A 15899-nucleotide genomic window follows, 5' to 3' on the forward strand; every position below is an offset into this window, starting at 1 on the left:
GGGTTTGGATTATCCCCTGGCCGAGTTTACACATGTGAAAATCCTTTAACACGCCTACCAGCTCAAACCCCACACTAATAATTATAATTTTTGTGAAATATATTCCATGACATCCTTTCCTTTTCCTTTTATATATATATATATATATATATATATATATATATATATATATATATATATATATATATATATATATATATATATATATCTGTATCTGTTGTGTCTTCCAAGAAAACAGATAAAGCAGGAAAAGATGAGATGAAAAATATATTAATAAAATAAAAGATATTAATTGTGATAAAATACAAAATAAGCATACACTGTTCGAATTATACGAGGTATATATCAATTATCAATGTACCAAAATAAATTGGTGTCCTAGAGTGTGTGTCCATGGGTCAGTAGTGTAAGTTGCAAATTGTTGAATCTGTTCATTGTTGGCACAAACCAAAACTCTTAACAGAGCACAGTGTACTTGAAGATGTAAGGAGCTGTAGCATTGTGACCTTTGATGATCCAGGGACTGTAGAACTGCTGCTTCCAGGTATCTGGCCAGTCTTTGGTGTGAGGACAGCATCACTGTTGTGACATGGAGGAGCAGAGGCCTTAGATGGAAAAATAGTAAAAGAAAACAAAAACATTATGCCTTGCATTCCTAATTCAAATAGCAACCACAAACAGTAATGCCAACAGTGTTTTTGTTAGTTCTTTGGTCAAAAAGGGATCTTGTACTAAGTTAATACAAATAACAGTTACCTTTACAACTTGTTTAGGGTGAAGTGTAATGCTGCACTGAGGAGAAGCCGTCTCTGTGACAGTGATGACTGTCTAAGTTTGGTTCCCCGCATCAGTTCACCTGATCACTCGCCAAACGTCAACAGAAGTTAGGCTTTACTGAACTGTGCTCAGAATTGGATGTGAAGATGTGGACATAGGAGAATGAAGCGGGTCCTGACAAGAGAAAACAGAAAGTTGTTGTAATAAACTGCAGACCATGCAAAAAACATGTTGAAAAGTTACATAATCCACAATAAGTATATACCTTGAACACTGCTGCAGGGCAACACAACATTTCTGTCCAGTGCCATTTTACACAGAGTAGTTTAGGAAGGCTGTACGAGGTTCAGCTTCTTGTAATGTCTAGCGTTCTTTAAAGTCCTGACTGTTTCCATTGTGTGAAGTGGAGTAATCACAGCAGAGGCAGACCTGCAGCAAAAAGTTCATTTAAATGACAATGTACTGCTAGCTAACGGTGTTGCAAAATTGCTGCATTATTACAAAGTGAATACAGGAATAAACACAATTAAAGCAATAAAGAAAGCACATATGAAATTAAAAACATTACCTTCTGTTGTGAAGACTCTTCAGCACTGTCAGGTGGAAAGCAGGCAGTGTGGTCCATTTTTTCAGTTTTAGAGCCAAAGAGAAGGTGAGGCAAAGGCAGGCAGGTGTTATCTCATCCTCTGCTTGGAAGAATGGCTGGGACTAGCATGAAGGGAAAGGTGTCCCTGTGAGGTCCAACAGTGACTGTCTGTCCATAGTTGATGGAGAGTTAAGCTGCTGCTGCTACATCTGTTGGTTGTTGTCGTTCTTCACAGTGATGAAGGATGTGAGGCCAAAGCTGGCGGTGTCCTCACAGAGGACACAGGAGAACTGTGTCTCTCATCCAGGAGAAAGTAAACCTACATGAGTTATAGTCTATAACAGCCACCCACCCTGAAACTGGGTGGCATGTAAATGTGGGGTTTGAGCTGGTAGGTACCAATATACCAGAAAGTATTTGTTGCATATACAACACATACTTTCTGATATATTTTTGCCACCGTAAATGATAGCAGCTGTGTACAATGCTGTACACAGCTGCTGAATGTTTAGGGCTGTACTTGGGATGTACAGCCCAAGATATGTTGTAAATATATCTCATAACAATATGGTTACCTGAAAAAATAATGACCAATCACATTATCCAATACTACCAAAAGTTAACATTACCAAACAATATGTCTTGCTATGCTTACTAAATTAAGTACAACAATATGATTTACTGCAGTTGTATGTTTTGTCACAAATAATAAGCGTTTATCTTTTAGTTCATTTCACCCAACCACACCTTAATCATCCTACCAAGACTGATTGCTTCAAGTTGAAGTTTATGGTTACAAAGGAACGACAAGCTGATATTGAATTGATACAGTAAAAATTGGGTTTACTTTACATAGCAAGATAAACAGAGACAAACAACAATGAATTATCCTAAAAAAACATAATGCTCAGTGGATTTTTGTTTTACCTGCCAACTGTGCTGAAAAGATTAACATCAGGTACAGCAACAAAGTCACCTTTAAATTATTAGACCATAATGTATTTAATCATTGCAGGTTTCAATAATTTAGTCTTTTAAATCAAGTTATTAATACATGTTTCACTCACTCAATTTTGGCATTAGGTGCAGACCTTTTCTTCTTTGTCTCAGCTGCCATCTTTATGGACTGTTAGAGGACATGACACAGTATACAGGATTATGATAACTATAATACGTTCTCATCACACCAGAGTGGAGACAATGCTGCGGTTTAGAGATGAAAATGAGGTCCAGAAGTGTGTTCTTATCTGTGGTGGCAGCAGTGATGAGTTGAACATAGCCCCGGGACTGAAACAACTCAAGGATTGGCTTACTTGCGTTGGATAAATGATTCTCGTTGAAATCCCCGCAGACAACGATAGGGTGGCAATCCATGATCTCCAATGAGTCCAGCAGGCTTCCCAGGTTTGACAGAAACGATGTCACACTGTAATCCGGAGGTCTGTACACAGCTGCAATCAAAGCACTCACTGGGGCTTCAACCTTCAGAGCCAAAAACTCAAGGTCAGTGACATTATGTACGTACTGTTTTTCACGTACTTGAATGTGCTCTTTCACATAAACGGCAACGCCACCACCACGTTTGTTGGCCATCTGTGGAACATTTGTGTAGGACAGGTGTCTGTTGCGTTTGAACATAGTGTAGCCCTCTAAATGGAGACTGTCTGCAACAAAGGAGCCTTGTAGGTGAGTTTCTGTGAGACACAAAACATCTGCTAGACACAGTTCATGGTGGCTCTTGATGTCATTCACGTGGCATGGCAAACCTTCTGTGTTATGGTGAACAATGGTCAGAGTGTCATGTCCGTTCACAGCCTGTGTGATTTGGAGAAGAGGCATCATGTCATCCAAATTGACTTGTCTCATGGTCCGTAGGGCTGCAGTGATTTGTGAGTTGGCATATATTTTACTCTCGTCCATATCCAGAATGTGCAGTCCGCTGAGAGAGGTCACTCTGCTGACAGCTACGTAAGCCATGCCGGGTTCAAAAATGTGTTTCAGTGACACTACAGCTGATGTCCTTGTCATACCTTGAACCTTATGAATCGTACAAGCAAAGGCCAGTTTGATAGGAAACTGTCTGCGTACCACTCCTTTCTGTTTCATATTCTCCTCCGCTCTGTCGATGTACACTAGATTGTCTGGTCCTCCTGGTGCTCTGTTACGATAATTCCTTCCAGCTGTTTCATCATCCATCTTGAGCCCAAGCATAGTGACATGTGCGACACCATTTTGTTCAGAGGATATTACCCTGACTAGCGTAGAGAAAGATCCATTCACCAATCCTTGAGACACGTCTATGTTTCTGGTGAGCATGACTCTGACACCTTCAGCTACGTTTAGCGTATCTGGTAACTCATTTCTGTTTCCTTTAAATGGTTTGGCTTGTCGTGCCATTCTGCCTGTCTGTGGATCCTTTTTATAGTCATCCGCATCAATCTCGGTGATGTGAGAATGGAGCAGAGCTAACATTGCAGAGTTGTGTGAATCAACTTGTTTATTAGTTGCAAAAATGTGTAGCACATCAGTTGGACACAGTTCTGGTTCGGTGACTGCCTGTGACAACAAAGCTCTGTCTGGCTCAGACAACTCCTCTGACTTTTCTTTCACACGGATCCTGTTCAACATCTCTGCAAAGGCAACATCATCCTTCTGACGCATAATCTCAGTCAGAGTGATCATCTGAAAGTGTTGACGCCATAGGTCAATCTCACATGGGTCATACACACAGAGGGGCTTGGACTGTCGCACTGGTGGAAGCTGAAAGAAATCTCCGACAGCTATTACCGACATTCCTCCGAATGGTCTCTGACTGCCTTTGATCTGTTTGAGTCTCGCATCAACGTAGGCAAAAAGGGGCTTTGAAACCATGGACACTTCATCAATGATGATGATCTCAGCATTTAACAGTTCAGATCTGACTTCATCCAAATTGTTACCAAGGCCTTGAAATGGGGGTTTTAGGCTTCTGGGCAGTTTGAGTAACGAGTGCAGTGTAGAGCCTGATATGTTGAAGGCTGCGGTTCCAGTAAATGCGGTCAACAGGACAGTTGGGTTTGATATGTCGGCCTCCTCAGCACGCCTCGGCAGTTTGCACAGTATCTTAGATGCCTCAGAGTAGATGCATTTGATTAAATGTGACTTTCCTGTTCCAGCGCCACCATTGATGTAAAAGAAGAACTGGTCTGGATTTAGGCCACAGATTCGCTTTACGCACCACTCTCTAACTGCATAGAACACACAGGCTTGTTTCTTGTTCAGATTCTGATACATTTGGCGTAACAGTATGGGATCAAATGCTGGGGGCTCTCTGATGGCTCTGACTTCTGTTACAGCATTAGCCTGATTACTGTATTCTGGGACATTATCTTGTTCATTTTCACAATCTGGCTCTCTTGCCTCCAGCTCTTCAATACACTCCAACCTCACAACTTCCGATTCTGGTGCCAGATTACACCATTCATCAATCACACCTCTGTTCTGCTCAAACTCCTCAACAGCATTCTCAATCTCGTCACTGTTTTTCTCATATTTGTCTCTGTTTCGTTTCACAATGTTTTGGACACTCTCCAGATGATCACAACCTGGTAGTTGCACACATCCATTGCTGTAAAATGACTCATATGTGGGGTAATACGGTCTTTTCAGTTCCTGCTCTGATCGGTAGGGAACGTACAGTTTCAGTAACGTGCCGTAAAACTTTTCAGGATATTTTTCCTGGGATGGGCGGTAAAACCCTGATGATAGCAGGCTTATCGCTCTTCCGTTCTTTGCACAAATCCCATCTCATTTAGAGAGGGGCAAAACATTTTTACCTTTCGTCTGTTTGCCATAGACAATTCTGCAAGTAGCTGCAAAATCAGCCAAACACATCTCCTCAAACTCCAGTGTTTCAGGTCTGGCTTTGTACTTGTCAGTCAAAGACGTCATCCACACATCTGAACATTCAGGTGTTGTGTTTTCCAGGGACGAGAGGGGACGACTCATTTTCACTGCGTTGTCATCTGTCGGTATGAATACGACACCACGTGAACACTTCTTCATGTTAATTCCACATGCACGAGTCACACATTCCTGAGCGCTGACCTCTCTTTTTTTGGAATACGCCTGCATTATTTCCCTCATTTCATCACATTCATTGACGTGCTCTCTGTTGGACTTTTCGATGACTGTTTTGAGGTACTCAGAAAGTCCAGATTCTTTTTTGGTAATGTAGCTGGTGAGATAAATGATGCACGAATATGCATTGAGTATATAACTGACATCAATATTGGCATTCCAGGCTTCAAGTAGATGTGCATTATATCCATTTACCCAGCAGTCCTTGGGGTCACGCTTCAGAATGACTGCACTGGATTTATTCACCATGTTAAGGCATTGTTCGTACTCACTGTATGTCAGATTGCATTGAGTTAGGAGCTGCTGCAAACTCAGAGATGCTGTTTCAGGTTCATTCAATAACAAGTTAAGTGGTTGAAGTTTTTGCTTTGCTTTTTCCACTTCCACTGGATCAGTGCACTCACCAGGTCTCGTTATCATTGTGTTTCTGACGGGTGGTTTAGGAAATCCAAATCTGCAACCCGAGCTGCGACTTTTGAAACATGTCCTTGAGTGATTTTTGCTGTGTGTTTGCACTTCTGTGACTTTCTTGTAGAGATCAGGTTGTGAATGTGGGTCGGGCAGCTGAGCTGTGATGTATTTGGACACAAAATCTAACACAGTCTGATCGTTCTTCTCTTCTTAAAAACAGGAGCACCATCAACCCATATGAGACAGTGGATGTGTGGACTTCCGCGATGCTGAAACTCAACTCGGTAAAAAAAGTCAACGACTCTGCCCAGGGGCTCTGCAGGAGATAAGATCAAATCCCTGAATAATGCCTCAACACGCTTATCAAACATGCGCATTGCTGTCACAGGATTGCTTCGCAGTATGTCACACTTAGCTGACCAGTCAAGCCCTTCAAAATCAACATCTTCACCTTGCTGCCTTTTTATTGCCTCGATAACCTCAGGCCATCGCATTTCAGCTGCAGAAAACGTACAGAAGAATGTAGGAGTTCCCAACTGTCTGATCATGGCAAAAAGATCTCTTGTAGTTTTCTCCCAAAAGCGGCGTGCGTCCGCGTAACGTTTTCATAAACCTCCACGGCATCTTTGTTTCGCACCAGTCTCTCCACCTCACGTTTGTCTTGCAACATTCCCGAGGTAATATTTCTTCCATCCCTCGTAAAAGGTTTTCCTTTCCTTAGCTGTATTGTCATGCTCGATGTTGCCAAATGAATTTCTGTCACAAACTGTGCAAAGAACAAGTAGTTTGTGTCTCTGGCAAAACGATCATCAACACCAAAAAGCCTTATTTTGAAATATTTACTGGGTGTTACTTTAAGAGGTCTCTGTTCATCCAGTGTGTTCTGACCAGTCGGAAACTGTACAGGGAAAGCCATGGCCTCCAGTTTAGGTGTTTTGAAAAAGCTGACAGGATTATTTCTTTCAGCAGGCGCAACAGAATAGATTCCTTCACTGAAACATAAAATCTCCTCTGCCACGTCACAAGGCTGAAGGCATGATTCCAGAGCAAAACCTCCATTTGGCATTTCGCCTTCTTCATCATCTCTCTGCTCATTTGGTTGTTCACCATCACATGACACCATGTCTATATCCTGTTCATTTTCAGGCTCATTTTCTGCCTCACACAGAGCATTACTCTCACACCTGTCAATTTCCATTAAATCAGTTTCATCATAATCATCTTCCTTCATTGTAGTATCCACATCATCATCATCATCCTCATCATCATCAGGAAGTGTTGGATCACATAACTCAGCCTCATCTCTGATCGTTATGTCCTCGTACTGTGGGTGTATCTCTTTGAGTTTATGTAAAGCTTGTATGAGCTTTGACCAACTAACTGTCTGAAAAAGTTGGTGTCCTTTATAACACAACCGTCTCTTCAGTTTCACTCTCATCACCTGAGACTCACTTCTCAGTCTGGGTAAAGCTTCAATCGTTTCCTGCACCTCAGACGGGACACACACAACATTTCCTCGTATTAGTCTCTGACGCCCTTTAGGTAGAGGAATTATTTTTGCAAAAGCTATACATCTGGATGCGAGATGCCTTTCCAATATGTTGAGATCTGACAGCTCAGGTGGAATGTCAGCAAGCATTAAGTTGTTGGCTACAGCGAGAGCTGGCATAGCTCCATCTTTAAGATGATCATGACAGGTGTAACAGATCCACTCACTCCTTCTCTCATCAGGCACCTTGCAGTGTTCACAGCCTTCATCGCAAACATGCACATACTTCCCTGTCAAGCAAGCTGCAACTATATGTGGATTTTTGACATAATTTGACCTTGTGCAGGGGCGGACTTGGTTTGGAAACGAGGCTTTATGGCAGACAGTGCAGACATAGGTGGGACCTTCTGTTATATGTGATCTGAAAAGAGATATGGCCTCTTTGATTAAAGAGTTGTCATTTTCTCTGTCACTCTCACATGTTTGTCGATTTATACATCTGTATTTCCTTTTTATTTTATTTGCACATCTCATTTTAGACATACTTCTAAACAGAAGGTTGTTCTTAAATCGGTCTCGCATTCTTTGTCTCATTAGTTGTCTGTGTCTATCTCTGAAAGCTTGGTCATTTGCATAACGCTGATTTATATAAGATCGCCGCCTCACTCTGAAGTCAACGTCGTTTCTGTAAAACGTTGTCATTCTTTCTCTTTGTTTCATTCTAAACTCAGGGTTTTCTCTGTATGACCTGTTCATTCTTTCTCTTTGTTTCATTCTAAACTCAAGGTTTTCTCTGTATGAGCTGTTCATTCTTTCTCTTTGTTTCATTCTAAACTCAGGTTTTTCTCTGTATGAGCTGTTCATTCTTTCTCTTTGTTTCATTCGAAACTCAAGGTTTTCTCTGTATGAGCTGTTTATTCTTTCTCTTTGTTTCATTCGAAACTCGCGATCTTGTCGGTATCGGGTCGTTATAAAACATTTTTTCTTTCCTTTATATGTTTCATTTGAAGTATAGTTTGTCCTTTCTTTCCTTTTTTGATTCTCCTTTCTTTGTGATAGCTTTTCAGAGAGCAATAGTCTCCTCTTAATTTTTCTCCTTTGCTGTTTATTAAGTTTCTTCAGTTTACACGAGACATCATCACTGGCCACAGTATTTATCAATGGAGCAGTCAAGTTTGACTTACTGTCAGTAGCATTGTGTGATGTAACAGAATTCACAATAAATTCAGTTGATGGTTCTGCTTCATTTTGACTATAATCAGGCAATATGACATGAACCTCTGTATGTTTCACAGAAGATACAGACGTGATGTTTGTGGACACTCCCTGTAATATGTTATCAGAGACATCTGTTGCATCAGTGTTTACCTTTTGAAGTGGTTGAGTTTGAATCATTGCTTCGTGTGATGCGACACAACTCAAGCTTATCTGGTTAGACATTTCTGGTTCAGTTTCCATATGAGTAAATACTTCTTGTACAGATTTGTCACCAATATGAGCACTTGTCTCCTTTTGAAGAGTGGCATCCAACAGAGCAGTTGATACAGCAGCAGTGTGAGTTGTAGGCTGACTGTCTCTGTCTGAGATAGCAGTATTCAGAATGGCTGTGGTCACATTGTAAAACTCCACAGGCTTCAACTCATACTCACAGGAGGGCTGTGTACCCAACATTCTGTGATACTTCAGAAGGTGATCAATCATATCACAAAGACGGGTAAATGTCAGCATGACAGCAGTACCAGGAGTGCGAGAACCAGGGTGGAGGGGCAAACCTTTGGCTGTTCTGGAGTGTGGATCAAAGAAACCGTATCTGCCGGACTTTGTTCTGAATACGGCAATGCATAATACTCTCATCAGGAGCAAACCATACTGGACATCAGAAAGCAAGCAGCTGAGTCCGGCCTCTAGGTCCAGAAAACTGTCTAGAGCGCCAGGTAACGGTTCTCCTAATGTGCCATATCTAGAAAGTTGTTTCATGTCCACATAATGTGTACGCGTGCGTGAAGGTACTTCGTGAGGGAGCTCGTCAGTAGTCAGATAGCTGTGATTAGGAAAGATTTTCCTGACTTCTTTATACATCGTATTACCTTTATCCAAAACAAGGTCAAGATCTGCTCTGGTGATGTTTTCATTCTCGTGAAGGAATGCCAAAAATGTAAGTGAGTTGCAGGTACACTGCTTATTTCTGTTTTTACCATATTTACAAGAGGCCTGGCTGCGGGATGCAAGGACGTGTCTAACAGAAGGCTGACCTGCTGGATTTACATAGTCTGCATGAGAAGGGCCTGCTACACACTGAGGGTGTCCACTCTTTACATTAGAATAAGATGCCTGTGGTGACACGACACTTTGACCTCTGTGGTTTACCTGGTTAGCTTCAGAAGAAACTGCCACACATCTTTTCTTGACCATGTCAGCATAAGATACCTGTGGTACACCTGGCTCATCACTTTGACCTCTGAGCTTTACCGGGGTCACAATAGCAGGCCTTGCTTCACCAGCGCTGTGACATCCTCCCTCATCAGCAGAAACCTTTGGTACATCACTCTGACTTCCCTGTGTCACACTTTCATCATGAGACGCTGCAGCCATCTTCACCTCTCCACAGCTCTGAGGACCAACACATTCTACCTGTTCACCTGCTGTACCCTGAACCTCCTTTGACCTCTGCTGGCGCAGACTTGCAGCTTGTGACTTCTTACTCTTCTTCGGCATTGTTGATGTGATCCAAAACCACAAACCTTGTTTTATTTTTATTGTAGACAATCAAGATAATGAACACAATATGAATCAAAATATATTAATATTAACTTAGCAAGATAAGAAAGTAGATTAAAGCAGTATCTGCTCTTAGTAATGGCGATTTATATCTCAAAAATATTCTATTTATATTTATTTTAAAGCAAAACACTAAGTGGTCAAATAAATGTTTTCCCACAAAATCTTTTCAAGTCTGTGAAGATATTATATTTAGAAATAAAACTAAAGTTGACGTATCACACAAATTATATATGGATATATTGTATTTCAGTTGTACTTAAGTTTCTATAGCTTCAGCAAATTGAAAACCAATAGGACACAGGGATATGGTTTATTTAGTATTTTAAGGCAATATCAAGAAATCAGTACTGATGTTCAAATACTGTGCTTTTCTAAGAATAACTTTGGTATTTGTATATTTAAGGTTTTGTAAATGCCAGATAATTTTTTTTTCAACCTTAATATATTCAGGTTTATTTTAATATAAGTAAAGAATACAGTTTCCCCTTACAGTTGGTATATTTATTTTACTATATAAAGGTTTAACCAACAATAAAGCATGTACAAAAGGTGCTGATGCCAACAATGTGGGTGGATCTATAGACGAGGTACAAATATGTGAATGAGAGACAAATAACACAATGTATAATGTAAGTAATAATGTAATTACTTTTACACTTGTACAAACAAATACTGATTATGTGTACTCTGGTATGAATATATTTGCAGTCAAAACAAACCTTTTGGTACAGAGATCCACAGCAACACGGTCCAGGAACAACTACAGCTCTTTTCTTGTATAAATATAGATTTGGACTTCAATTTATTATGTACATTAACAAGAGACCGTTTTCTTCAATGATACACTTTATAACAGCAACTTATATATTTGGAAATGTACCAATTTAATTTTGAATTAGTTTTTACAGTCCAATGTTTGTGATAAAAAGCTAAACAAAATGTGTTATTTATGTGTTTCCAGTCTTTTCAATTAATTTAAATTTAATGAACAAAAATACTTAATCATTTATTTAATTATGACTATTACCAAATAGAATATTGATACAATATGGACAATTCAAAAAATACAATAATAAGGTTTTGCCAATTGAAAAGGCCAAATCAAATGTGTGTGTGTGAGAGAGAGACAGGAGAGGTAGAAAAAGTGTGAGCAGAGAAACTCACAGATCCATAAAACAGAATGATCAGGTTCCAATCAACCCATGAATCCAAAACAGATACCAGTAATCTGTTACATCAGGTTCCAAAAGACAAGGATGAAATATATCGTTCCAAAAGACAAGGTTCAAATATATCGTTCCAAAATATTGGTTCAAATATATCGTTCCAAAATATTGGTTTCTTGCAAGAATGCAAGGAGATAGAGCGAGATAGAATTAGAGGGATAGAATGATAGAATTTCCAAAATTTAGATAGATATATTAGATATGACAGGAGAGATAGAAAACCTCAAAATTAGATAGATGTATTAGATTGACAGGAGAGATAGAACGTCTTATATTAAGGGATGAGTGGGTAGAATGATAGGAGAGAGGTGAATGATCTCAAATGGGATAGAGAGAGGAGAGGAGCTGGAGGCCAGCGGCCCTGCAACACAAAATAGACATTGCATTAGACATACAAAACAGAAAAAAACATTACATAAAAAGTGATTGCTTTGAATATGTAAATATTTTTTTAACATCAAGGAAGGACCAGATTATTGGTATGATTTAGCTATGAGGGACTTTAGTAGTGTCATTGTTTCACTATGACTTTAGTAGGCGTCTCTAGGAAATCTCTGTATTCACTGACTTCTGTGTTCAATCACATCATGATGCCTAATTTTTGCGTGTGTGAAGTATACTGTGGGGTGTCCAAGGAGTCACTAACATAGATGGTGAAATACTAACTAAAAGTATGTAGAGTGCACAAGCAGATGTGTACAGTAACGTTAGACAGTAGTAATATTTACTGCCAAACAAAGTGTCAAGGCAACACATGTCATAGCAACGACATCATTCATGTGTGTGAACATACGGTCCAGTTGCCACGGAGGTAACCAACACTGATGGTCCAGCAGCAACATGGAGAGGAGGCGAACAAAAACATTGGGGGGAGAGAGGAGAGGATTTTGAGTTTCATTTTACAAGACAAGATATTCACAACAGTAATTTATTTTATTATCAAGAATTTTTTTTAAATTCATACGTAGTACATACGTGCAGTGGTGGAAGAACTATTTAGATCATTCACTTAAGTAAAATACTTATACCACGTGTGAAAATACTCTACTACAAGTACAACTACAAACCCTACAAACGTTGGGTAGCTTAATCTACAGCAATGCATCATGTTCTATAAGATCATCATCTGTACGGTGAGGGATACAGCAAGACATATCCAGTTTTACTTTAGAAAACAAACACAGCTTATTTTAAAAGGTCCCTTGGAATGAAAATTACACTTTAGAGGTGTTTTTTTAACATTAATATGCGCTCCCCAGCCTGCCTATGGTCCCCCAGTGGCTAGAAATGGTGGCCTATATAAAAGCATCCAAAGAGCACCATGCCATGGGACCTTTAATGAGTACTTTTCAGGCTGGACAACATATTAACTTATTCAATATCAAAGTGTCCTTCGTGATTCATATTTTAAAAAAATGCGTGAGTGTGTGTGGGAGTGTGTGTGTGTGTGTGTGTGTTTGTGCGTGTTGTGGGGATGTGTGTGTCTCTCTGTGTATGTTTGTGTATGTGTGGATCTTTCTGTGTCTGTCTGTGTGTTTGTGTGTGTGCGTCTGTATGCATGTGTGTGTTTCCTATTCTATGTTTCTGGATTAATGATTACTGCTGCTGCATTAATGTGATTGTTGCATTTCACTGATAATTGTGCTAATCTTAACTCATCTATATACTAGAACTGTCAATCTTCCTCTATAATACTATTCGAATTCCATTTGAGATTTTTTTTGAGATTGATAACATTAGCATTTTGGCTCGGTGGATGCCGATTTTAAAGTCATGTTAAAACTATTTCCCGTCCTCCTTACAATTTCCAGCCGGAGCCTGTCACTCCCCCGTGTACTAACGTTACTCGGTACATAACGTCTAGACCTCACAATGCCTTGTATTTCTCTCATATGGCTTGACATGAATCACACATGCAGGTAGGTCAAGGCGAGAGGAGGGAGATTAGCTAATGTTAGCCAACATATTTATAAAAAAAAAGAAGTCACATTCGAATAGTATTGATTTTTTTACTATTTGAATTATATTCGAATTTTGGTATTCGTTCCAACAGCCCAACTATATACTGCTGGGTAGCTTAATCTACAGCAATGCATCATGTTCTATGAGATCAGCATCTGTATGGTGAGGGATACATGAAGACATATCCAGTTTTACTTAGAAAACCAAACCGTACTTTTCAGGCTGGACAACATATTCATTATTCATTATCAAAGTCTCCTTCGTGATTCATATTTAAAAATGTTAGAATGTATATTGTGGTAATACTTCTTTTTAAGGACGCAATTTATTTCCCTTTAATATGATACAAAACTCTTAGGACTTAATCAATATGCCATAGTTCTGTGCAGTGTGCAGTCTGCTTTTAATAGCCACAGTACACAGAATTAATACTCACCTGGTGTAAATCATATGTAAATGGATTTTTTCTAAACAAAAGTTAAACGTGTACAGATGCTAAATAATTATCTACAGTCAAGTTATGTGATCTATTATCAATTTCAGTTATAGTATTACTATACTTACCAATCAAAAGCGCACAGCAGTATCGATGTTCTGTTGAGAAAACCAGTGACAAACTGTGAGTTAGTGGGTTCAAGGTTACAGTGTACAAACAGAGACAAAAAAACTCAGTAAATGGTAAGATGCTGCTATAACAGCAAGTCTGCTGTGAGGCAGAGCAGCTATTTCATTTTTTTTATGAATACACACAATGCCACAATGTCAGTTACAAGCTAAACAGTTTAAAGATTAGGTTAATTGACAAAAAGCAGATTTAAGAGGACTGCTAACGTTAGCTAAGTGCTAATCTTGTGCACTTATGCTTGCTCTAAAAAGTTAGCCAGAGATTTTTATAACAGTATTATAACTTACTATAAATACTATTAACACTTAGCATCAACTGTTATCACTCTCATAGAGCACCTTACCATACATCCCTTTGTATGTGAATTTTTTTTATTGAGTATGTAGTATCTTTTCTTTTATTGTCTATATTATTCATGTGGAATGTCTTTTTATCATCCTGTTTATCATGTATGTATGTTGTGTGTGATGTCTTTAGGCTACAGGGACCTTGAATTGAACCTACCTACCTACCTAGCTAGCTACCTATCACTAAGTGGGGTCTAGCTAACAGTGTGGCAGAGCAACATTAGCATCATTGTTGTCTTGGTATTACATTTTCCAGCAAGAACGGTTTGTTTGCTTTTCCATTGACAATAGCTAAACCACTAACAAGTTGTTTTATGTCAGTTAACAAGCTAATATTAGCTAAATATAGCTATCAATAATTGTATCCAAGCTGCTATCATTAGCTAATATTAGCACCAATCCTAACACTACCTTAGCTAATATTAGCTAAAGATACCAAGCTGCTGTCATTAGCTAATATTAGTTAGCGTTAGCATCGCGTTAGCGTTAGCATCGGCGCTAATATTAGCTAATGATAGCTAAGTATAATTTACCAAGCTGTAACGTTACAGTTAAACATTTCGCTCTTAATTCATGTTTGTATTCTGTATGAAGTGGAAACCAATGCCAGCCTTTTTTTAAAACACCAAACCTGTATTTCTACCGTTCAAAAAGGTTTTTAGACAGCAGACTGGATATTGCTACTTACCTCAGAAGCTTCTAGAACACAATGACGACGCTGTGCTGCTGAGTGCGGAGCTGCGCAGATTTTATTGAGGCGTTCAGGGAAAGTCAGAGATTCCGGCGCCAAACACAATAAATTAGCTAAATCAAATTACGTGTGTGTGTGTGTGTGTGTGTGTGTGTGTGTGTGTGTGTGTGTGTGTGTGTGTGTGTGTGTGTGTGTGTGTGTGTGTGTGTGTGGGTGTCTGCGTGTGTGAGTGAGTGTGTATATATCCCTCTGTGAAGGATCTCTGTTTTTGATCTCTTTCAGTGAGCCACAGTGGTCAGCGAATATAAAACAATTTCATTTATTATTAAGTCCTCAGAAAAAAGATCCCTGTTATTTAAAAGCTTGTATTATGAAGCAGCCACATGACGAAATGTTGAGTCTTCTCAGCAGTTACTTAAAGACTGCTTAATTGAACATGAAACATAAAACTGAAGCAGATATAATATAGAAACTGAGCAGAAATTGAAACAATCACACAAACTGAGCAAAGACTTTTAAAAAGTTATTTCTCTCTTTTTGTTACAAACTCTGCTTCTGCTGGGCTCTGATGTTTCTAATCAGCTCATGATCACATCACCTGTGTCGGACTGTTCTGCTAATAAATGCTTATGAATAAGTATGGAACACTTATAAATGCTGTGAGAAACATACATAGATGAAAATGCAGAAATATAGAGCTGAGAGGTGGATATATTGGCTTAAAAGAAACGGGCTATATACATGGATGGAATCACAAATCACAAATGACCCTGGAGAGAGAGAGAGAGAGAGAGAGAGAGAGAGAGAGAGAGAGAGACGGAGAGAGAGAGAGAGAGAGACGGAGAGCGAGAGAGAGAGGGAGAAACAGAGAGAGAGAGAGAGAGG

General features: G+C 39.4%; 1 protein-coding gene and 1 long non-coding RNA gene across 2 annotated transcripts; both read right to left on the bottom strand.

The window, feature by feature from the left end:
- Positions 1-277: 277 nt before the first annotated feature.
- On the bottom strand, positions 278-10097 carry LOC120555273. The gene is made up of 7 exons (XM_039793948.1): positions 9750-10097; positions 7001-7217; positions 5179-5367; positions 1346-5100; positions 1043-1206; positions 757-951; positions 278-605 (listed from the first exon to the last, which is right to left on the bottom strand). Exons 1-4 carry the CDS (start codon positions 10095-10097, stop codon positions 2483-2485), a joined length of 3372 nt encoding a protein of 1123 aa, XP_039649882.1. The 3' UTR covers positions 278-605; positions 757-951; positions 1043-1206; positions 1346-2482.
- Positions 10098-10642: 545 nt separating this feature from the next.
- Positions 10643-15151, bottom strand: LOC120555271. Its single transcript, XR_005638668.1, has 4 exons — positions 15012-15151; positions 13916-13945; positions 12183-12210; positions 10643-11750 (listed from the first exon to the last, which is right to left on the bottom strand). It is a non-coding gene; the product is annotated as an uncharacterized LOC120555271 (long non-coding RNA).
- Positions 15152-15899: the final 748 nt, after the last annotated feature.

The sequence above is a fragment of the Perca fluviatilis genome, unplaced genomic scaffold, assembly GCF_010015445.1.
Source record: "Perca fluviatilis unplaced genomic scaffold, GENO_Pfluv_1.0 PFLUV_unplaced_scaf_6, whole genome shotgun sequence".
In the NCBI taxonomy this organism is placed as follows: Eukaryota; Metazoa; Chordata; class Actinopteri; order Perciformes; family Percidae; genus Perca; species Perca fluviatilis.

Excerpts from the sequence above, each read along its gene's own strand:
- LOC120555273 (XM_039793948.1), bottom strand. The coding sequence starts at position 10,097 with ATGCCGAAGAAGAGTAAGAAGTCACAAGCTGCAAGTCTGCGCCAGCAG. Across the intron at positions 7,218-9,749 it reads TTTCTTCTGAAGCTAACCAG|TACGAGGACATAACGATCAG; the intron begins GTAAACCACAGA and ends ATACACCCACAG. Across the intron at positions 5,368-7,000 it reads AGACATGGTGTCATGTGATG|ATGACAACGCAGTGAAAATG; the intron begins GTGAACAACCAA and ends TCATACCGACAG.